The sequence below is a fragment of the Motacilla alba genome, chromosome 1A, assembly GCF_015832195.1.
Source record: "Motacilla alba alba isolate MOTALB_02 chromosome 1A, Motacilla_alba_V1.0_pri, whole genome shotgun sequence".
Classification (NCBI taxonomy): Eukaryota; Metazoa; Chordata; class Aves; order Passeriformes; family Motacillidae; genus Motacilla; species Motacilla alba.
In genome coordinates, this window is record NC_052031.1 from 47,805,062 (window position 1) to 47,827,997 (window position 22,936).

A 22,936-nucleotide genomic window follows, 5' to 3' on the forward strand; every position below is an offset into this window, starting at 1 on the left:
TAGATCAGACTCGGGAGTTCAGAGTGAATTGTGTAGTACAAGTGCACATTGTGAGCTTAGCCTCTGGATGCTCCTTAATCAGCAGTATGCACTGGTCTTCAATAGTGATGTTAATTCCGTAGTCAGTATGTTCTATACAAAATAGAAAACTTCCTTTAGAAAGTTTACATTGCTGCCATAATCTCTTGAATATTTGTATGTCTTGTGTGCAGTTGGTTTTGCTTGTAAAGGATATGAAATGGGCAAGTATAGAAGTTTCCTTGGTGTTTTGCTTTTTTTTCTTTTCAGTTCTGTTTCAAAGTTCTCTGTTTACTGGGAAAGTAGTCTCTTAGAGAAATGTGGTTTGGGGCAGGTACTGTCAGTAAAACGAAAGCTGATGCTTCTTGGGGAAAATTTAATTTCTTTTCTCCATATAAATTTTATCAACCATATGATTTTTCTTTTAGTGGAAAAAATTAATTGGAAACACAGGGATGGCTTACAGTAATAGATGTTGACTCCTGTAATGCCCTGGTAAATTACTTTCATTTCTGTAATGAGCATAAGTCTTAAAGATCAAGTAGTTGGATGTTGTGCTATTCTTCAGAGGCAGGGTTAAATATACTGCTATTCTGAGCTGATTTAATTATTTACCTATTAAAATAGAATTTGTAATAAGGGCTGAAGTATCAGTGGTCATGTCCTCTTTATAGATGTTCAAGAATACTTCTAAAACTTAGGTGACTGCAGCCACTTGGTGCCTGGGTGTATTACTTTCTTATTACAGAATATATAAAAATATATTTTAAAAAAATATTTTTTGATTCTCATTATTTAGATTTAGTACTCACTTGTTTGTTTGACCATACAAAGAAGGTATCAACTTCCCTACAGTTTGACAGGCAGAAGTAGCATCTTGGTTACCCACTGTATTGCAGAAGTCCTTGTCTTAAGAACACATTTGTTTGTGTTTAGTTCTTAGAAGGCATTTGCATAAATGTCATTTCCTGTTATAGGCAGAATGTCAGTGGATCCACAGATTTTATTCTTCCCCCACACACACACCCTCAGCAACCTCTGTAGATCCCAGGCCATCACCCTCTCAGGGTGATTCATCTGTAGGTCAGCAGCAGAAAAAATCTTCCGTCTTTGCCAAGAGGTGTGCACTATTTAGGAATATTGGAGCTCACAAAATTCATGAAGGAATAAAAGCATTTTCTTCTGAGGCTGTCAGACTTGCAGATGATCTGCCAGAGGGACACAACAGTCAGTCACTGTTAGAATGTGATATATGACACCTTTTTTTTAATAAACTTTTCCTTCTGAAACAGCATATATTAAAAAGAAATGCAGATGTATAAAATTGCTTTTTTGTAGAAAAGAAAATGTAAATACCCCAATCATATTTGTAAGGGAACCTTTCTAAAAGTTTTTAAAATGCTTAAATAAAGACACAGTGCAGAAAGAATAAAAGTTTAAAATACAAATACAAATGTGCAAAGTATTCTTGAGGCTGTTGTTGATCAGTTTCTGCCACCTTTTTTTTTTTTTTTCTTTATGCTGTCTTCCTCAGGTTGGTAATTGTGATTATCATGCTAGCCACTTTGATGAAAAAGGACTGTATTTAAACTGTAGTGTCAGTACCTAGTAGTCATAGACATGTGAAAAAAGGTATTTGGAGGTAATGTCTGTGAAAATACTATTTACCAACTTTACTTAAGGAACATGAGTCTTTCAGCAATTTTCTGGTCTTGGTAACTCCTTGACTCCTGTGGCTATTAGGCCATCAGCTTTGGGGTTTTTTAAAAATACTTTATTTTGTTGATGTGTCTTTATATAGAAGAATCTTTACAGTCAACATGTATTTCTAGATGCTGTGTATAAATTGCTGGCAGAGTCTATTATTCTATACAAACTGAACAATCTGGCCCCTTGTTTTATTTATAAAGGTTCAATGTATCTTTGCCTGCCTACATCAATCTGCAAGGGAGTGTCAGAAAGGCCCCGCATTCGCCGAGCCGTGAGTTATCAATAACTTTTCAGATGTGTTAATGAATGTGGAACAAACGCAGTTATGTGTTTAAAAAGATAAAGATCCACCTCCTAAAAGGAAAAAAAAAAATAGAAGAAGATCAAAACTCTTTACTGCAGTAGTAGGCATGATTGTAAAGGGATTACTCTGAATTTTTAGTACTGTAAGTATAACCAAGCAGTAAGGTTGCCCTCTAGAAAACCTATTGTTGAACTGCTTTGAAGCTCTTTGGTGTGTGGGTTACAGGTTTTACCTGTTGTTTCCTGCAGGCAAATTAAGTATATGTTGTTTATGAAAGCTTTTGTTTACTTAATAATCTGAAACATGGCCCATCTGAAAACGTTATATATTAGCATCCTATACATAGAACGAATATTTTTAAATCTGATTACGTAATAAGACGGGTTTTTATTCCTCTCTGTTGTAGTTAACCTCAGTAGTGAATATGGCTTCTTGAATTGTTTAAGAGATTCAAATCTAGAAGTTTAGAGCTTCAAATCATGAAGCCATTAAAAAAAAACTTGAATAACTGCAAAATGTATCTACACTCTCTAAAATATTTGATGAAATGGAAGAGGCTGCTATCTGAGCTCACTGTATGTCAGTTTTTCTCCCAGCAGCTCTTTCTGCTTCAGTAATTCACCAGTAGGTTTTCACTGATAAGAGATCGTCTCAAATTATGTTTAAAAAAAAAGGCTGCATCCTTAGAGAGATTGAGGTGTTTTATCATGCCTGTGTCTTAACAAGAAGAGAGCCATTGCAGTGATCTCTCTTCTGATTTTCAAACAGTGACAATTATTTTACTCAAAGGGAAACATGTTCAGCCCTCATCCCCAGAATACCAGCTGGTTACTTTGTTCTGAAGACTTCAGGTCTTGCTCCGGGAAGGGATTATTTAACCTTGCAATTGGACTTCAGTGTCTGGGCAGGTTGATGCTTCTGTTGATGCAGGAGCTGCAACCTGCCACAGTGAAGATATAATTAAGATGTTCCAGCCCAACAAACAGCACATAGAAGAAAAAAGAAAAAAGGTTTATCATATCCAAACACCTCTGAAATATTTTGCATATAGGCTATGCCCGTATGTTTGAATTTTTTTTTCAGGTTTGTAAGCATTTAAAATCATTCTTCTGCCAACTCTTTATGCTACTCCCATCAGATGTTAAAGGGTGCATTGCATCCAAGAGCAAAATCATAAAATGAGTATCAGGTGGGATTTGGTGAAGACTCTATGTGTTTCATTTTGTGTTTATGAGGCTGCTTTGATACGCTAATTCTTGCATAGAAATACGTCACTATTTCATGCAAAGTCTGAACAGAGCATTACATAGCTCATTTAACAAATGCTATTGTATCAAAGTGTTTTTAAGCTAATACTGACTTTCTGGTTTCAAGCACTTTTCCTGCTGCATTTTTAAAGGGGAAGTGTGAGAGGATTTTAAAATAGCATTATAGAGCATTAAAACACACATTTGTGGTTTTGGTGTTGTTTGACAAAGAAGCATAGAGTGTTTTGAGTTCTAGTTTCCATAGACCTTCAGTATGTGACAGGGCACTGTTAACGTTTTGCATGTAACCTGCAGGACATGTCTGACTGCCACAGATTTCTGACCTGGAACGTGCTGATTTCTATATTGCAGGTGACACCACCCGTCAGCGAATCAAGTTCAGTGATGACCGAGTGTGCAAGAGCCACCTTCTCAACTGCTGCCCTCACGATGTGCTCTCTGGAACTGTACGTAGCTAAATTTCGTGTTTTATTTAGATAAGTGGAGCAGTTGAATTATATTTGTTCTTTGTAGTATTTCCTTAAATTTCATGGGTTTCAGCGACTGTCTAGCACTCTGGTAGTTCAGAGGAACTTTCACAGACAATTAATTTATGGGTTCTGAAGTAAATTTTTAGAATTCTTCTGTTCTATATGCTAATTATCACCTAAATTTCATCGTTTACATGAAAAGCCACATCAGGTTACGGATGTGAATCGTGCTATAGCAGAACACTGGAACAGTTGCAAGTAATAGAAAGAAGTATACTGTGTGCATAAGTTATGAAGTTACTTTCTTAAAAAATGTGTGTTATAGTGGGAAACTATTCCAGAGATGTATTTGTGTAGAGAAGTACAGAGATTTTTCTCTCTTCAGAAATACTTTAATGAAAATAAATGAAAGTTCAGATCATTAAATTTCTAAAAGTTTAGATATGTTTAATATAATAGTGACACTATACAAAAAAAATTTAAATCTCAGTTGATGGCATATTAGTAATGTATTTGACTTGGAGATTTGTGCACTGTGTAGCAGAAGTTCCACTATGTGAGGATAGGAAACAAGGGGCTTTGACACAGGCCAGTAGCTTCACTTTGTCAGTGTGCTTGTGCTTTACCTTGTGATCCATGTTTAAGGTAGCTTATTATTTTGTGAAAGGCAGGTGAGTAATGTTTCATCGATTATTTGATCTAATGCTTGATGATCAGAATAATTAATAGTAGAGAGGTACAGTATGATGCTACAGAGTCCCACAGGCCTGCTGTTCTTGATGCTGCTAGGGTAGCTTTTTTCACTGATGTGGGCACATTTTGTTATCTTTTGGCACCAGCGAAAATAAGTACTGAAGAATCTGTCTGAGGTATTAGTTGAAGTAGTATTGTGTATCAGTGTGTATATAGTTTTATTTTGAACTGTTTTGTGCATTACTGTCCAAACAAAATGAGGGGAAAGGGAAAACAATGTGTTTCTTTTCACCCATCTGTTAGGTTGGATGGTGCTTTGGTTATGTAGTGAGCAAAATAACTCCTGCTTGGGACATACTGGTATGCTATCAAAACATACAAATGCTTTGGTCATAATCCACAGGAAGAATCTTGTCAAAGATTTGTTTGACAGCTTTTCATTGTGATCCAGTTTCTGTAAACAAAGATTTCTATAACAGCTGTAAGTAAAGAAATGTTTATCTTCAGAACTATAAAAGTCATAGGTGTTGTGCCGTAGCACCTCTTACGCTGCAGGTCAGTCATGTAGGCTGGGGCAGCTGACACAGTTTAAGTCCTCAATGGAAGTTTTCTTCACCTTCATACCAGATTTTGCTGCAGCTCTTGGAATACTAAATGCAACTGCTTCTTTAGAGAATATCAGTCTTTTCTTCCTCATGCAATTAGTCATCATACCAGAAAATGCATTCCACAATGTAAATCTGGGTGCAGAAAAGCAGAGACTAGTTTAATCCTTTTAGTGGGAGTAGTAGAAAGGGAACTCAAAAGAGACAGGCTTCACCTGGGCCATGTGATGTTCTGCTGTTTACCTGGTCATGGATCTACAGGATTGGACCTTCTTTCTTAACAGCAGTTTTGAAAAGGTCAGGAACCATGGAGTCTTACTGAACAGTTTGTCACTGGTTTAGAAAATGACTGTGAAGTTTTCTCTAGAGTTTTGTTAGGAAGATCTTGATGCATCTTCGCATTCAAGACCTATAGTAGCAAAAGTTGAGTGACTTCTTTTTTTTTAATTCAAGTCCCTGAATGCTCCTAAAAGAGCAAGTTCTCTGGGGACATTTTATGAGGTTAAGTCTCTATATTCACTAGGTTATCAGTAAAATACTGCATATGAGTTGCCTTTTTTTTGTGTATCACAAGATGATCTACAATTCCTAGGTGCTATTACTGTTCCTGTCTGCAAAATGCAGACTTCTGTACATCTCTAGTCCACCCACTCTTTTAAACCACTCAAGGAGGACATTCACAGATAACACAAGACAAACAAAGTGACTCATATGAGTAGGCCCTGTTATTTTGGTGTGTTCTTTCCCTTAATGGCAAAATTCCCAAAACTCTGCAAAGGATTTAAATTCTTTGACAATAAAATCCCATGTACCTCAGGTTGCAGTATGTGTTGCTAAAGGTGTAGTGTGTTTATACATTTTTTTAGGGATTTTATTTGTGGATATGTTTTTGTGCTACTAAGTTGCTGGGTTTTAGACTGGAAAATCTCAAGTCAAGCAATCAGAAGTGTCTCTGCCTGGTGAAGGTGTTTTTGTGTTAATGATCACTTGGACACCAGTTATATATAAGTCAGTGGTTTAAGAGCTTCCTCATTCATTTTGAGCTGAAAATTTTACAATGAGAAATTAGTAAGACTTTGTAAACCCTGGCTGATGAGACAGTGAATAATTTTCCTACTTACAGCTAGTGATTTTTTTTTGGCCTTACAGGGTTAACACTGTTACTTTTACCCTTAATGATAGCGGTTTTTTGTTGTTTTGGTTTGGGGTGGATTTTTGTGGATGTTTGCATTTTTTCTTTACAAAAATGTTTGTTAATCCATATTATGAGATTGAGGGCTGAAGCTGCATATGTAGGAGTCAGATGACTCCCCCATAATGGTACAAACCTGTTAAACAGCATTCTCTGAAAGTAGGAATAAGATGTGTGTGTTTTCTTTATCTTTGTATGTTTCTGAATGAATAGCAGAGTACTAATGGAAATGACAAGGTGGGAGGATTTAAAACTAACACCTTTTAATAAGGCTATTATTAAGTAGCAGCATCCTGAATAGTTGTAATCCAGTAGCTGTCTTTGAAAATCCCAACACTTCTGCATTGATCTGGCTTTCTCACCAACTTGATGGTGCTTCCCTGATGAAAAAAGTTTCACAAATACTGTACGTGGTCTTGCAAACAATGGTTCAGAAACTCTTATCTGCTCAATGAATTAACTTTGTATTTATGTGTATTTATTGAGGGGAAAAAAAATACTTCTTGCATTTTATTTATTACAAACCTGAGAATAGGCTCTGTTGGCTCATCCTGCAGTTAAGCATATCTTTAGATGCTCCCAAATTTATTGCATGCAGCTTTTCAGGACTCTTACTGGCTAAAAACCACATTATTCAAGACCTTGGTTTAGCAATATGCCTGAATACATTGCTAACTTTAATCTTATTAGGAGTGGAATTCAGCTCCAGATTAAGACATCTAAACTTAGATTTCAGCTGAGGAGGTGGGTATTGAAGCTTGCACTGAAGTCAGAAGGTTTCTAGGCAGTGGAGCCTAGAAAAAGATGCGTTCACCTGCCCATGGGTATCGCTCTCACGGTGGGCTGAATCCATTTAGGCTCACTGAACGTACTGTCTGTATCTTTTTACTGTATAGTTCACACGTGTGCAGATAGATGTTAGTAAGGAGTTTTAATCTGTCGTTGATTTATTTGCCAGTAGTCCCACTGGCTCTGGAAAAATTTGTATGCTTAAAACTTGCAATTAGGGGTGTGACTGTGATTTTATGCTGTACTGCTAGAAAAAGCATTGGAAGCTGTTAGAAGGCTGAGGGTATCAGCTTTTCAGTTCAGGACTGATTTGATCATGTGAACTGCTTCAGCTTAGCAAATCAAATTAAATTAGGCTTGCATAAGCTACCTCAGTTTGAAGCCTTCAACTCAGTGGTGATGAATTGTGAAGTGCACTGCTGTCCTCTCAAGTGATCATGTCAGTCTCCTGAAATATATTCTTAGTTTCTTTGGTCAGCACCAGGAAGGTGAACTGATTGTACCACATTCCATTTTAATGGGTTCAATTTATTGAGGTGGAGGGGGGGGTTGTTACTTTCTGCATGGTTGTCATCCTCAGTGGGAATATATTTTACAGTCAGGCTAGAAGAACAAATACTATGTAAACAGTGAAATAGCTCATTTAATAGTAAGAAAGACTGCTGCCAGTTTTGGTAGTGATGATTTAGTCTAAGTTGAAGTCTTCAGAAGTGAGAGTATGGTGACATGGAGAAATGTCTTTTAAAAAGTATTATACTTCAGAAGATACCTGGAATTCAGTGCTTACTAAGGACTTCAACTTAATCATTTCTGCATCTTTTTTACTCAGCATCTCTTTCCTGCTGGTGAAGTCCTACAGCAGTTAAAGCTGTTAGTGGAGTCAGTGAACTTAAATCCCCAAGTATGTGTTGCCTACAAGAACGGATGGGTTTTATCACAAGTCTAGAAATCTGTTCAAAATAAAATTGGTAGCGCAGATGAAGAATGAGTTCCATAATAAGGAAAATTTCAGCAAAGAGTCTGTCTTCAGCTTCTTTTTATCAGTAGTAAGTGTTCTCATACAGACCCCGGTAGTGCCTTGACAGTTTGAATAAAGGAAGAGATCTGGTTCCTCCAATATCAATTTTTCAGCAATGTCAGGTCTTTCTAAGCAAACAAAGAAACAAAAAATTCTTCTCTTGCTGAATGTGAACTGCTTTGGTATCTTTATATCTAAAAAGAACTATCTACATAAACACTGCCCAGAGTATTTTCTTTCAAAAACCTGTCAAAGGTACCTGCTGATTTTAAAAGTATTTGATAGTTTGTACTACCATGTCACTTGGCTCAACATCAACCCTTTGTGTTTTAAGTTCCTTTAGCTTTTCTGTGCTCTTTCTGCAGTCTGTATAGATTATATTCAGTAACCAAATTTCTGCTGTCAAAGGAACTTGTAGCAGTTGTAGAAGTGCCAAAATGAGAATTTTGCTGTAGGTAGATAGCTCAAGAGCTGAAAAGGGGCGGAAAAACCCCACCTTTATCTCCTGTTCCAGAAACAGCATCACATCAAAGTTTAGTTTCCTATTCAGTTATTTGTCAGCTACTCAGAGTGTACATTTATTTTGCAGATAAACTCTACAGATTCTCTACTGCCAGATTCTTGGCCAGCTCTTCCTTGTTAACTTGTAATTAATTCATGTGATAATTTTTTTACCTGATTTGATTGAAGCAGCGCTATGCAAACAAAATGTAATCCATATTTATTATACCAAAGAGATTCTGTCTATTTTGTGGATGGGATGACAAAAATTATTACTAAATCATTTCAATACAATTTTTTTTTTTTTCATGAAAGACCAGTTTTTTAAACCTCAGCTCTGGGAAATCAATCAGCTCTAATTGCCCATCTAACATTAAGAAATGAAATATTGTAGAGAGTGGTCAGCAAGTACTAGAATGCACTAGTTTTCTTAAGTAGAACTCAGCAATAACAAAAGGACTCCCGTTATCCTGCTTTGTATGTAGTTACTTAGACTAATCTTCAGCAAAAAGTTTCCTTTGCAATAAAGAGTCTCCAAATATATAGGCTTTTCTTAAGATTTAAATATCAGTAAAAGTGCAGAAAACTACAGAAAGACCCAAAGCATGGCTTAGCTCACTCAGTGAACTTCAGTTATGTCCAGCTTGGGGACTTGGATGATTTCACCTTTCTTTATTTGTGTTGTTCATCTGAACTGCTTTGTAAATCACTTTTAAGTAGTGTAATTCTGTCTGAAAGCCAGTGTATTGACAGTAAAAAGCAGTGTTCTTTTTAAGCCTTCCATTAACTCAGTGTCTGAGCACGAATCTCCCTCTTAGCCATCTTCTGTTTCAAATGTGATTGATCTTTAAATGGCAGACTACCAATGCTTATTCTTTGCCTCTGGGGGAAGGGCATGTCTTGGCACCAAATTGCAAGGTGGACTTGTGGAAAAGGAAAATGTGTCTTGCTGTATCTTCTGTCCATTTTCATCTGCTGTCCATCTACTTTGCAGCTACCCATATGAGCCAGATTATACTGCAAGCTGCTCTGTGCTTGTTAAGGTTCTTGGCAGTCATGATCCAGCATAGACTTTTGACAGTAATGAATCATCCCCAAGATGAGTTGTCTTTGCCTGATGTTGCATAACTTACACCAGCAGAAGTGCTTTTTAGCCTGTTTTTGCCTTTATTATGCAAACTTATTTAAGAGTTTTAAATGGGGTGGGTTTTTTAGATCTCTTTACATTGGTGTTTGCTAATAGAACTTTTTTGAAAGACATTTTTTAGTAATATTTCTGTGAAGACTTTCAGAGGATTACCCAGGACTAGTATAGGCTGTGTTGAGGAGCAGTTCCAACAATGATGTAATTTCTTCAGCAGCAAAACTCGTGATAAAGAATCCTTTTCTCTTGTACCTGCTTGTTCTTGCTCCGTGTTAGGCCACCTAAATATTTATCAGGCCACTCTGTTGGGCAAAAAGGGGGAAGGGGAGCCAAAATTTCTTTTGTTGTGATTGAGGCATCTAACAAAAAGGAATCATAATATACTCCTTGCTCCCCAAAATTTTCACTATTATTGAAGGTTTTCAACAGCTTTTGAATTAGCCATCTTAATACTGTAAGAGACCCCAGCTTCTTAAGTTCACTACTCTGTTGTCCCCTACATACTCTCAGCACATTGTTTGTGTGGCCGCTCAACAAGTTGGACAAAGGTATGCTAGTGAAAAATTTGCCTCTCTGGTTTGCTAAGATGTTTTTTAGCCAGTCACTACCCAGATTGTGTTCAACAGCACAGGCAGATGTGCCAGCATGGAGTGGCACAGCACAGGGATAAGGGGAGGACAGAACATTTCTGGGTAGTAATGCTGGCTTGTACTAATTACCATCCTTTAAGGCTTTGGATTTACAATTCCCAGTAAGAGGCAAAGAAATCAGAAAATGTACTGTTTTGTGGAGGTTGAATCCAACCCAAACAGAGAGAAAGAAGCATAAAACACATATAAAGTGAACAGCGTGTCATGGTAGTGTTATGTGAATTCTGGGGGTTTTTAGTGTGTGGTGGAATTTTATTTCATGCATTTATTCGAAGTGTATGCAGATTGCATGTTAGAGTAGCGGGGGGGTTTGTGTGTGGTGGATGTGTTTCAGGCTTTTTGTCATTGTATTCAGACCTATTGAAGTGTGTCACTAACCTTATCTATGCATTTATAAATTCAGTGCCTTGCTTCAAACAGAATTGTCCTTGAGTTTTACAGTTTTAGCTTTGAAGACCTTATTCAGTACAAGAGATTAATCAACATGAAGTCACTCTTTTCACAGTTTTAGGATAATTTTCAAGTGTTTAGTTTTCAGATAATTTTTTAAAGTTCTTTCTCATTGCTCTCCTAGTATTGAAGTACTTTCCTGAAAAAAATGCTTCAATTTAAATAATGTCAGCATGGCTTGGAAAGAGACCTCTATAATACATTGCTCAGCTTCAAGGTCTTTGTGGATTTGCATCAGTTAACAAAATTGCTGAGGTTCTGTATAGTTGCAAAAGGAAAAGCTAATCTTTTCCTTTATCATTGCAGTCAGATGTTCCCTATTGCAGTCAAATGTTTTCTGGAAAACAGATTTATGGTGGCTGAAAGGGATTTAAATAACTGCAGTTTATAAAAAACCTTTTCAAGTTCAAAATTCTTTATTTTACCAATGTGGGGTTTTTTCTCTATCTGAAACTTCTGTACAAAGTAAACCAACAGCTTCCATAAAAAATACTTTAATAGTTTCATTGGAAGTCTTAAGTAAAAATTTGAGAAGACTAAAATAATTGGTGTTTGTTTATTTTACTGCACTTACGAGGCTTTGATTGTTTACTCAAATCTAAGTATTTTATTAAAAACAAACAAAAACCCAACAAAACCCTCACTCATTTGGCTTGCAGCATATTCTGAATTAATATTCATCTTCTATTTACGAAACTCACAATGCAAGTTATTAATTATGTTAGGTTTGGATTTAAAATTGTTATTTAACTACAACAGTAATAACTTTTTCCATCAGAGTTCAGTTTTCATCATGTGCTTTCAATGTTAAAAAAGGATTAATTCTTCTTAATATTAAGTGAGCGCTGCCTTAAGAGCACACTTAACTGAAGCTGCTGGTTTGAAGTGCTGTAAATACCAGTCACTTCCAGTGATTTTACATCAGCCGGTGCTGTTGCAGAGAGGCTGCTTTGGGTTAATTTGGTTTTGTTTCCATTACAGATTAGTTGGGGGTGGTGGTTTAGGTTTTTGGTTTGGGGTTTTTGGTGGCTGTTTGTGGGTGGAGTTTTTCAGTTTGTTTTTTGTCAAGTGCACGTTGCTCTGTCACCAGACCTGCCATGAACAGACTGAGTTAGAATTTCTTATGCTGTCTCCTATGCAAAATTCAATTTAAAAACAATAATTGTTACCCAGTAAGATTGTGGGCACTCTCCTCAGTGGCATTGTATGCAAGATAAGTGATGCAGCCTACTTACTTTTTACATCCATGCTTCCTTCCTGCCCTTTCTAGAACGGTTTTAGATTACAAGTGAAATATCTGTGCTTTTTCTTCCCTGGTTCTTGAACGTAGTCCAACATTCAGCTCATCTTCCCTCGTTTGCAAAAATGTTTTGCAGGGATTTGATTTTTGGTTGTGTTACTCGAAATGCTTCAAGAATGTTTTTTAAGCAGCACTTACAATGGTGCTGTGGTTGTAGCTCTTCCAGGTGATGAATACAATGGAAACACATTATCATGGAGTGTGAAGACAGGTTCAGGTCAAGAATTTGACCATTTAATTGCTGGTTATTTTCATGGAATTTGGCTCTACTAAACTGTTTAAGTTCAATATGTGATGTTCCACTTCAGTCACTTTTTTGAACTTCTATAAAACAGCATTTTTGTAGGACATCAATGATACTTTGTAATGCAAACAGTCATCATGATAAGATAAGCTGTTTGTTCTCTCTGCTGTTATTATTTCTTGATTCATGTGTGTCTATCAAAGACCTGGTATAATCTTACAGCTTTGTTAAACTCTCATTACCACAGGGGAGTTGACTTGCTTCAGAGTATTTGTCAGTTAATGAAAATCATGCTACCCTTACTCATTGTAACATATCTGAAAGGTTAAACCACATTGCCTTTGTCTTTTCAGAGAATGGACCTTGGAGAATGCCTGAAAGTGCATGACCTGGCATTAAGGGCAGACTATGAAATAGCATCCAAAGATCAAGATTTCTTCTTTGAGCTTGATGTATGTATTTTGTCTTAATGGTGGAGAGAAAGCATTAGTTTGTGTACTTAGGTGGATAAATTGAGCAACAGATGTTGTGTTACAGACTGAAGGAAGACTTATGAAAAGCGATTTTATAAAGGGGCAGAGAAACTTTTGGCACAGTCACATGAAAGATACTTGCCTCTTCATGATTATATGCTAATTTGATAGTCATCTCTAGGTAGAACTGTTAACAGCCTCTCAGAGTATGATAAATCTGAGTGCTGTCTTAGTGTTGTCAAATAGCAAGCGAATGTTAAAGCTCTGTATGCATGCTTTGAAGAGAGTTTTAAATTCTACACTTAACAAATAAAGTAATTTGATATTGGAGATAACAAATCATATACTATGTCTCCATACACTATAGTTTGTTTTGAGCTCCCAGCTAGGAAGTTAGTCTTTGCTAGGACAAAAGGGTTTGGGTTTTTTAATTGTTATTTGGAGGGATGGTTAATATACCTACTTATACCCTAGTGAAAAAAGTTTCAGTACTGCGTGTCGTGGCTGGATGAAGTGATCCTGAATAGCGTTCCAAGAATTTTAATGCCACTAGAAATACTCACTTCTTCTTCTTCTGTCTTAAGACAGATTCACTTCCAAATTTCTGCAAATACTTAGAAACTGTGGCAATGTGTAGACTATAATTTTTTAAACCATTTGTATGAGTATGTGTGATTAGTCAGCATAAACCGGTAGATTATTGTTTCACTGATCACTACTAAAATCTTGTGAAAGTGAAGCCTTAATAAACTGAAGAAGCCTTACAACTAATGAAATATTATATTCTTGACAGCATTGATCCTTGTTCTTACTGATGTTTCAGGCAATGGACCACCTGCAGTCATTTATTGCAGACTGTGACCGGCGAACAGAAGTGGCTAAGAAAAGACTAGCAGAAACCCAGGAAGAGATCAGTGCTGAAGTTGCAGCTAAAGTAAGCATGTCAGACAAGTTATTGCTGTCTTTTTTCGAGGCCAGTTTTTCTAAGGAGCCGCTTCCAAGTTTTGAAAATACATCAAATCTGAGAATTCCTACTGAAGAGGGGGAAAAAGTAATAACTTTTCTCTGTCCTTCCTAACACTGCCTTTAAGGCACAGAAGGGAACAGAAGGAAGAGACCTCTCTGATATTTTTGACCTCAGGAAACCTGACTCTGAATCCATGCTATAGAAATGTTAGTAATTCTTACACTCTTTGATCCAAACTTCATCTATAGAGTAAACAAAATCAATGTCCTTTTCTCTGTATCTTTTTGAATGAAAGAAAAAAAAACCTATAATGTTTCTGCACAAATATGCAAATGCTAGGAGACATGGTTGTACAAATACTAATTTTTCAAGACTGGTATAGATAAGTGTGTATTATTTGCAGTTTGCTGAACAAAATCCTTTTCCGGAATTTTACATAGACTTGGTAACTTAGCCTTTTTCTGTGTTTTTTGCAGAGAGGCATTTTCTGTTTCAGTTCTAACTAGAGAAGTTCTCTCTGTGGTTTTATTTTAATTCTGTCCTTCTAATTTTGCATATCCTAACTCAATAGTAGTTCAGATTGTTCTCCATAATTGGAAGTATTTCCTGTGTTAAGCCTTTCCTTCTCTTTCAAGGCTGAAAGAGTTCATGAATTGAATGAAGAAATTGGGAAACTGTTGGCCAAAGTAGAACAGCTCGGAGCTGATGGGAATGTGGAAGAATCTCAAAAAGTAATGGATGAAGTGGAGAAGGCTCGGGTAAAGAAGAGAGAAGCAGAAGTAAGTTGATTGTGTAAGGATGGGGGATGGAGAGGGCAGGATCAAATATTAAATTGCTTGGCCTCTGTGTAATGCAGGACATCTTAACTCTGTCAATTCCTTAGCTAATTGCTACCTATAAAACTAAAGAAATTGCTTTGTGGCATCCAGTTCAAGTTTCCACCCTTCAGTACGCTCCTATACCATTAAAATTGTACTTCTTTCCACAAATGATGCATTATCTTAGTTTGGCTGTGTCGGTCAGTTGTATCTGTGGACACTACCTGTGGCTGTGATGATTGCACTGACTTACCTGGTTTGGTCTCATGGCCTTTACTGTGGAAACCCTGTTGTAATCTCATGCTGGAAAACTTCAGTGAAGTGATCCATTGTCTTCACTAAAAGAGAGTTCATGTCTTGTGTATCAGGAAAGTCAAAATGATCCTTGTAATGTTGAGGTTACAGAACTCACCAAGAGCTTTTCCATGTTGTGTTATATGGAAGAGATACTGAAATTTCTAGAAACCAGTATGTGAAGTTGTTTTAACAGTACCAGAAGGATTGGTGGCAGACTTGCTGGTCTGTCATCTGAATGTCTTTAGGTAAATTTTGCTCAGATAATGTGTTTAATTAGTGTCTAAAAAGCAGGTAAATTTCTCAGGACACTAATGCTGTTTTAAATGGGGTTCAGAATCAAAACTGGTGTCGTATTTTCATAATACGTCAACATAGTAATTGTAGTGTTAATGTGTATTCATTGTTGTGCATGAAAAAGTACATCACCCCTCTATGTAATATAATCTTGAGGTAGTAATTACCCAACTTTTTTTTTCTTTTTTTTTTTTTAATTTGCAAAAACAGTTGCTGATGTCCTGCTTTTAAATATATTCAGTTTTCAAAATAAGGAAACACGCCCTGTATCTTGGTGATACAGTTGAAGTATGAGTAGTGTGAATTAACTAAAGGCTGTTCTGATGTACATTGAATTTGCTTATTTGGAGTGTATCCTCAGTAAAGTCATCCTTGTGTTTATGTGCATTTTGAAGTAACAGCAAATGTTTTTTTCTTTTCTAGGAAGTATACAGGAATTCTATGCCTGCCTCTAGCTTTCAACAGCAGAAGCTACGGGTTTGTGAAGTGTGCTCGGCTTATCTTGGTCTTCATGATAATGACCGACGACTTGCTGATCACTTTGGAGGAAAACTACATTTGGGATTTATTGAAATAAGAGAGAAACTTGAGGAACTCAGGGTAAATCATTCTTACATTTTTTGTGTGTGCTCCTACTTATTTATTTGCCAGGCAGCCTTAATGGAGTATTTCTTTCTCTGTGTGTGATTTTTTTGCTATCACTTTAAACTTTGGGAGTTCATTAGCCTAAAAACACTAAACGTTCTAATTTAGCATCAGTTACCTGGATAGATTTGTAAGATGACCTCTTTTGCACTGAGGTAGATTAAAACACACATTCAAAGTAATGCATCTTGGGAGCTAAGAACTTGAATCTCCTTTTAAAATGGAGAACTGTATTTTGAATGAACAGCAGCAATGTTGAAACATACTTAGCAGTTGTAGGAGATAGCCAAATGAACTTTGCATTTAGCCAGATGATTGACTGAAAGTAATAAGGAAACTCTTGACAAGAGCATGTAGTTAGGAGGATGATAACACTTGGAAAAGTTTTCCAAAAAATGTAAAGAAATGCTTGGAACTCAAACAGCCTGCTGTATGGTGAATGACTAAAACTCAATTTGTTCATTTTACCTGGACAAAGATTAGGAAATTATTTTGAATAGAATCCAACAACTCAAGGCTGTAGCTGTCCAAAATGGGAATACCAAATTATGTATATCTTGAAGTCAGAAATAATTGCTATGGGGAGGTTGCATGTTCTCTGTAGCTTGAACATTTGAAATCCAGTTGGAATATTACAACCTATCTTGACCAGAAATCATATGCCAGAAGAAAGACTTACTGGAATGATATTCTGGACCTCTGGTTTTCAAAGAGGATGGATTTGAACACTAATGCCATTTATGACCTTAATTTATGACAAATTACGGAGTTCACAGTTCAATTAAGCATTTTAACTGTAGAAATCTCTAAAGAGAGTAGCTAAATTGGTTGAATTCCTAAGATAAGAAATTGCTGCTACTGGATTTGAATAAATTGACTTGGTTTATGTTCTGTAATATTCCAGCTGTCTTGCATGGATACTGTGACTTACCCTTTGGAGAGCCAACTCTTCCTGTTGATGTTGCCAATTTGGGCTCCTAACTATAGCTGATGTAACTTAAATCTTAGATGCCTAGAACAGGTCATGTGTACTTCCTCTCATCCCTCCATGAAATTATGCAAAGAGTCACTTGAACAAGAAACCTTGCTTGTAGTTAAATTGCTGATGTTGTACAAGGAAATATAGATATAATTTGACAAAAAGGGTTCAAATAAATAATATTTACGTGATTTGGAACAAAATATGCATGGATAACTATTTCACATTCCCAAAGCATCAATAAATTAATCTTTCAAAGTGCTTTGCTGATAAAGAAAGAAAACAATAACTATCCCCTCCTTCCTCAGAGCTCTCCTCAGAGATCTAATCAAGATGCTGCTGGGGCAATTCCACCTCTCAGAAGAAGGTCTTTACAAAGAGTTGAATTTCTTGCATCATGTCCAGAAGGTGGCAAGACTTGGGTTTGGCCAGATCTCCAGTTGTGAGTTCCACATCTGAGGGCCCTCTACTGAGCGTGCCTTGTCCCCAGTAGTAGTGAGTTCACCCTGGGGGCTATCAGCTGAAGCATCTGCTCTGACTTTATCCCACCGTCATAATGCAGAAACAAGTAGCCTCAAAACTTAGGTGTTGGTCCAACCAAGTCCTTTAAAAAACAATTAACTCTCCCAGTTCTGATTCCTTTCTGCCTTTCCCCAGTGTCCAAAATATGATAGGATTGGCATGGAAGCTCTCACATTAAAGGCATGACTTACTGTTATGAATTTCCCTTTATTAAAAACTTAATATTTAACTCTGCATCTTTCAGGTCTTCTTGTAGCACCCATGTGCAGCTCTTCTGCAATAACTTCTGTTTCTTCAAGAAAAAAAATAAAATATATGTATATATACTGAGGAAGAGAGTGGGAACAACATACACAAGGGAAAGGGGATATGGCTGAGGGAAAGAACTGAATGTTAACTCTAGATTATTTTTATAGCACCTTCATGTGAGAAATTTTTTAATATAACTTAACATATTCTTCTGTTTTCAGAGGATTGTGGCTGATAAACAGGAGAAACGAAATCAGGAGCGTCTGAAACGTAGAGAGGAGAGGGAAAGAGAAGAAAGGGAGAAACTAAGGAGGTAGGGATCTGTTTTAATTGCACGTACATTATGACCTATTTATGTTTAATAAGAAAACTGATGTAGTTCATACACATTTTTTCTAAATATGCAGAATTACAATAGTTTGCATTCCTTGGAAACTTAGAAGGATTGAGATGGAATTTCATTCTAAATCTTAAAACATGGAATTGTTCTCATAAAAAGCCTTTTTAAAAACCGCTGATAGTATTGTCTCTAGGTATTTGAACAAAGGGCCTTTGAGATAATTTTCAGGCATGTGCCTTGTTTTGAGATCTGACAGACGTGAGCTTACACGCATATGAGCTCCTTACATCTCTTAGCATTTCTCTTCAGAGATGTTAGAAATTTTCCTTATTGGAAGCAGTTCAGTGTATGATTAAGGAAAGCAGTTCCCTGTTCTTCTATGGAATAGTAGCTTCCAGGCCTGGTGGGGCTGGAGTTGAATGGAACCTGAGTTGCAGTTCTCTTGACATGTTAAATTTCAGAGGTTAACAGTATGAATTTCTGAAATCTGTTGCAGTTTGGTACTATTTGCCTATCAGGAAATTAGGGAATACAATAACAGGTCAATTAGTCTGATTTATTATTACTAAATTGCACTTTATTTGATAGTGAGATTCTCTTAAGAAAAATTACTATTTTCCATTTATTTCAGGTCCAGATCCCACAGCAAGCATGCCAAAAGGTATATAAATCTGCAGACAAGGAATACCAGCGGTGAAGTTAGCCTTTCACAAGCTGGAACATTATAAGACTGTTTAGCACTGTCAGTTTAAGATGTCCATCTTTACAAACAAAGCTTTCTGTTACATAGTCATCTCTCTGTGTGTTTGTACACTATTTATGTGTATTGTACACCATGATACTGAGTTTATACATCTACATCTATTTTGTGGCTATTACAATGCAGCTTCATGTCCCAAATAACACTTAAAACACAAGAGAATTGCTTTTTCTTTACAAAAGCTTCTGCTGATAGCTTTTGGTGAAAGCCCATGTTCTCAAAATCCCTAAGCACCAGGTTAACTCATCAGATCACCCATGAATAGTATGAGTGTAGTTTCAAATCTACACAGTTGAAGGTCACCAATGAGGTACAATTACAAAGTGATTTCAAGGGGGAAAAAAAGAAGAAATACCAAATTTGTATAGTGTTTAGAACCTTCCAAATTAGTTTTGTTGTTGTAGTTATGGGGAACAATATAGTCCAGTTTTTAAAGAACATCATAACACATAGATTCTGGCAGATGATCCCTGTCACTGCATCATTAAAGTTCTTCTTTGCCTGATACAGATACTAGTTTAAAATGTAAAGAAGATTGTTTTCATATTTTTATTTACTTTCAGGAGCCTGAATTTGCTATGCTATAGCCATACAGTCATGAATTAACTATAAAATTGTCTGCGTTAGTCAAAGAGGCATTTGTAGGCTATCTAATGTTGCTTTCCCCTGTCTGTTTGCGTGTGAATCTGACACTGCAGTGGCTCTGAACGTTGCAGGCCATTCATTCTCTGTACAGATGTGCTTACACAGGGAGTGTGTGATGTTCACAGCACTCTGGTGAGAGCAGTGTGTGCTGTAAGCTCTCTCTGTTCCTAGGTCTAGGTCCCGAGACCGCCGCAGACACCGCTCTCGCTCAGCCTCGCGGGAACGGAAGAGACGGACTCGATCCAAATCCCGTGAGAAACGCCACCGCCACAGGTCCCGCTCCACCAGCCGCAGCCGGAGCCGCAGCCATCATAGAAGCAGGCACAGCTCCAGGGAGAGGAGCCGAGAGCGCAGCTCCAAAAAGAGGTGAAGGTTGCGCTAGAAATAAATGGCTTTTCCCAATACACAATGAAAATTTTCCCACTAAATTAAGTTAATGCTTACCACTTAGTAATTTCAACACCTTTTGAGTCTGTCTCAGATTTCAGTTACAACTTCAGTGTATTTATGATTTGACAAACCAGAGTGCTTTAATCTCTATTTTTTTTATATACATTATACATTTTTTACATCATACATATATACTCTTTTTTTGTATACATATATACATACAGGGTTATGTATTACTTCTGTTTTGGATGACTGCTACAGAGTATTGGTGTCAAGTTGATACCGGTTTCATGCAGCATAAAAAGTGAAACAGGTGGTTTTCATTTGAACCCAGAGATATCACCAGTCATCTTACTGTCAGTACATCCAGGTTTTCCCTTGGGCTCTTGTTCCCAACACCCATCTGTTGTGAACTGCACCAGATAAAAGTAGGTTTAGGTATGCCTGAAAGTAAACTTTTTGCACTACATCTGAAGATTGTGCTTTGCAAGGATCTCTCATGGAAAGATTACTGCAGGGGGCAGGCTGGGGCTGCTGCTTGTGTATGATTCAGTTGCTGTCTGCTCCTGAGGATTGGCTGACTTGTTTACATGACTGAGGAGAGCATAACTTAAAAGACTTGGAATTGCACAATGAGGCATTTGGTAGGGAGGTCTGCTCATAAACAGGATTCCTTTCTTGTAAAGGTTACCTACTGTGACATACTTCAAGAGCAGTACAGTGAAAGGGTGCCCAGTCTTAAATCCCTGAGACTGTTGACCTACAAGAAGATAAAAGGTCAGGTTTTGAAGTGGCCATACATTCAGGGCTTATAGTTCAAATTATTTCAGGAGTTAAGTATATAGTTACTTCTGCAGGGGACTTGGGCACAAGGTACTTGAGGAACAGTTGTACTAACTCCAGGATGAAGCTCTTATTTGGCATGTAGCCTCTTCTTCTGTGACATGTAGTCTGTGGAATAGGGTAATGCCTGTGGATCCCAGTGTTTTTTGCAAGTACCAAGTCTTGCAAAACACTACATTGTAGGGAAAGTAATCTTTTCAGATGAGCAACAAACATGAAAGGTCACTTCTTTGTAAGTTTACAAAAGGAAATTAGTAGAGGAGCATTTGCAGACCTTAGTTTTGAAGCTTGGAGGTTAAGTGACAATAACTTTCTGTAAGTGGAGAGAGTACAGTCTCATGGTCCAGAGTACCAGATTTTTCAACAAGGAAGTGATTGGCTAGCTGCTAAATTTTTTCTGTAAAAATCTGTATTCTAACATTTTGTGATTGCAGTACATGGTAAAATACAGATGGAATGTTGTTCAAAAACAGACTGAAGTGCACCTGCAAGGGAATATAGAGGAGGGTGTCTAATCCATTTTTCTCCCATACAGGTAGCTAATTTAGTTTAAAACTACCTAGTTTGTTTAACAAAAGAGGTCTTTTCGGTCGCCATCATAAAGGTTTTGAAAATGCCTATTTATCAGAGTAAAATATCTAAAAAGAACACTACCCCAACCTTTCAAAGTGACACAAGGGTTAATTCTCATAACAAAATACAGTTGTAGAACAGATTGCAGATTTGTTCTGTGTTTGTCATAAAGAGCCTCCCCTTCCAGAATTGTGCAAGTTAATTTCCCGCTACTTTTAAGCAAACTCCTGTTTTTAAATGTGTTTTTTTAAGTTTGTAATTTATAGTCTGAGAAAGGCTAGACACTGTTCTTAAACTAGAGACTGCAGATGAGAAATTTCTGCTCAACTCCAGTTAACGTGAACTTGGAGGTGGAGGTTGAAAGTAAGAGATGCAGTGAAGCACATTGAACTTAATCTGGGCTCTGTAGTAAATGTAGATTAAATCCTACCTCAAAGTACTTGTCTTTTAAGTAGGAAAGAGAGAAGGGGGTAGAATGATTTGGTGTCTTCTCATACACTTCTGTTTATATAAATCTAAAGCTGGGCTGGAAAAAGAGGAAAAATCTAAAACCTAAGTGCTGTTTGATAGCTACCAGTTCATGTCTAACTCGAATTCTCAAATGCACTGCACTTTTCAGATCCTCTAAAGAAAGATCTTCCAGAGACAAAGAGCGTTCAAGAGATCGCGATAGAACATCCCGCGACAAAGACAGAAGCTCGAGGGAGAGGTCACCGCGGGATTTCAAAGACAAGAAACGTTCGTACGAAAGCGCTAACGGCCGATCGGAAGAGCCGAGGAGCTCAGAGGAGCGTGAAGCGGGGGAGATATAACTGGCTGTATATTCACCTAGCTTCCTATGGAGTTGCATACTTTGGTTTAGTTTACAGTTGTTCAAAGGGACACCGGTGAGCAGTTCCAACACTGATACAACTAGGGTAGATGTACAGTATATAAAAGTGGTTATAACAAAGTCAGAATTAAACCCCATGAATTAATGGTGCCTAAAGCTGGGTCCTGGACTTTCCACCAAGTTGTAAAACTTTTCTGAAAGATTTCTCTTTATTCAGGACAACAGTTTTATGTACCAAGACGCAGATCTCAATGTTTTTAATCTCCTTTCCAATACAAGTTAGTGAACAAATTACATTGTACTACTTGCCTTGGGTGCTTTTGAACCTTTATAAATTCTCCAATTCTGCTCCAGTCAAAACAGCAGCAATGAAAGGTTGTATTTGGGGGGATTTTTTTTCTTTTGTTTGCTTTTTTGTAAGAGGGTGGGTGGATGGATATTAACTTTTACTCTAAGATTATGTTCCCAGTGTTGGGTTTAATTTTTGTTTGGGATCCTAGGAGTTGATCACAGTGGGAGCATTTAGACAGGAACGTGTGCTGGAGAAAGCGGAAATGTCTTTTTACAGTGCCTATTTAGACTTGGAAATTGAACAGCTGTTGCATTACATCTTTTTTATTTCTACTTAAATTTTGAAATCAAAGCCAGTCCCATATCTGTACCATTTGATTGGTATGTGTTCAATATATTTGTTTTTTTTCCAGAAGGACTCTTTCTGCTTTTTCTTGTGGAGTACATCTTTAATTGTATTAAAACAAACAAAAAAAACCAGCAACAACAAACAAAAATTAAAAACAAAAGAAATAAAAAAAATTAAAAAGAAACCATATTGTCCAATAACTTAACAAGGATATTGGTCTGTTAAGGTGGTTAACTAGCAGTTCAGTCTTTTTAAAAATACCTCATTATTAGAGTTTTAACATACAGATGCGCACTAGGAGAAGCAGTCATTC

General features: G+C 37.0%; 1 protein-coding gene across 4 annotated transcripts in view; it reads left to right on the top strand.

Moving 5' to 3' along the window:
* LOC119707684 (putative RNA-binding protein Luc7-like 2) overlaps positions 1-22,807 on the top strand; it is a 32,419-nt gene extending 9,612 nt beyond the window's left edge. For 2 of the 4 annotated variants that reach the window (XM_038152964.1, XM_038152961.1), the window contains 9 exons: positions 3,652-3,746; positions 12,710-12,808; positions 13,653-13,763; positions 14,432-14,575; positions 15,629-15,805; positions 17,822-17,913; positions 18,572-18,601; positions 19,517-19,711; positions 21,771-22,807. In XM_038152964.1, the coding sequence (XP_038008892.1) occupies positions 3,652-3,746; positions 12,710-12,808; positions 13,653-13,763; positions 14,432-14,575; positions 15,629-15,805; positions 17,822-17,913; positions 18,572-18,601; positions 19,517-19,711; positions 21,771-21,963 (1,136 nt within the window). In that variant the 3' untranslated portion in view covers positions 21,964-22,807. Of the gene's footprint in view, positions 1-1,928; positions 2,000-3,651; positions 3,747-12,709; positions 12,809-13,652; positions 13,764-14,431; positions 14,576-15,628; positions 15,806-17,821; positions 17,914-18,571; positions 18,602-19,516; positions 19,712-21,770 lie in introns of all 4 variants that reach the window. The other 2 variants (XM_038152963.1, XM_038152962.1) reach the window with 2 other exon arrangements.
* The last annotated feature ends 129 nt before the right edge of the window (positions 22,808-22,936 follow it).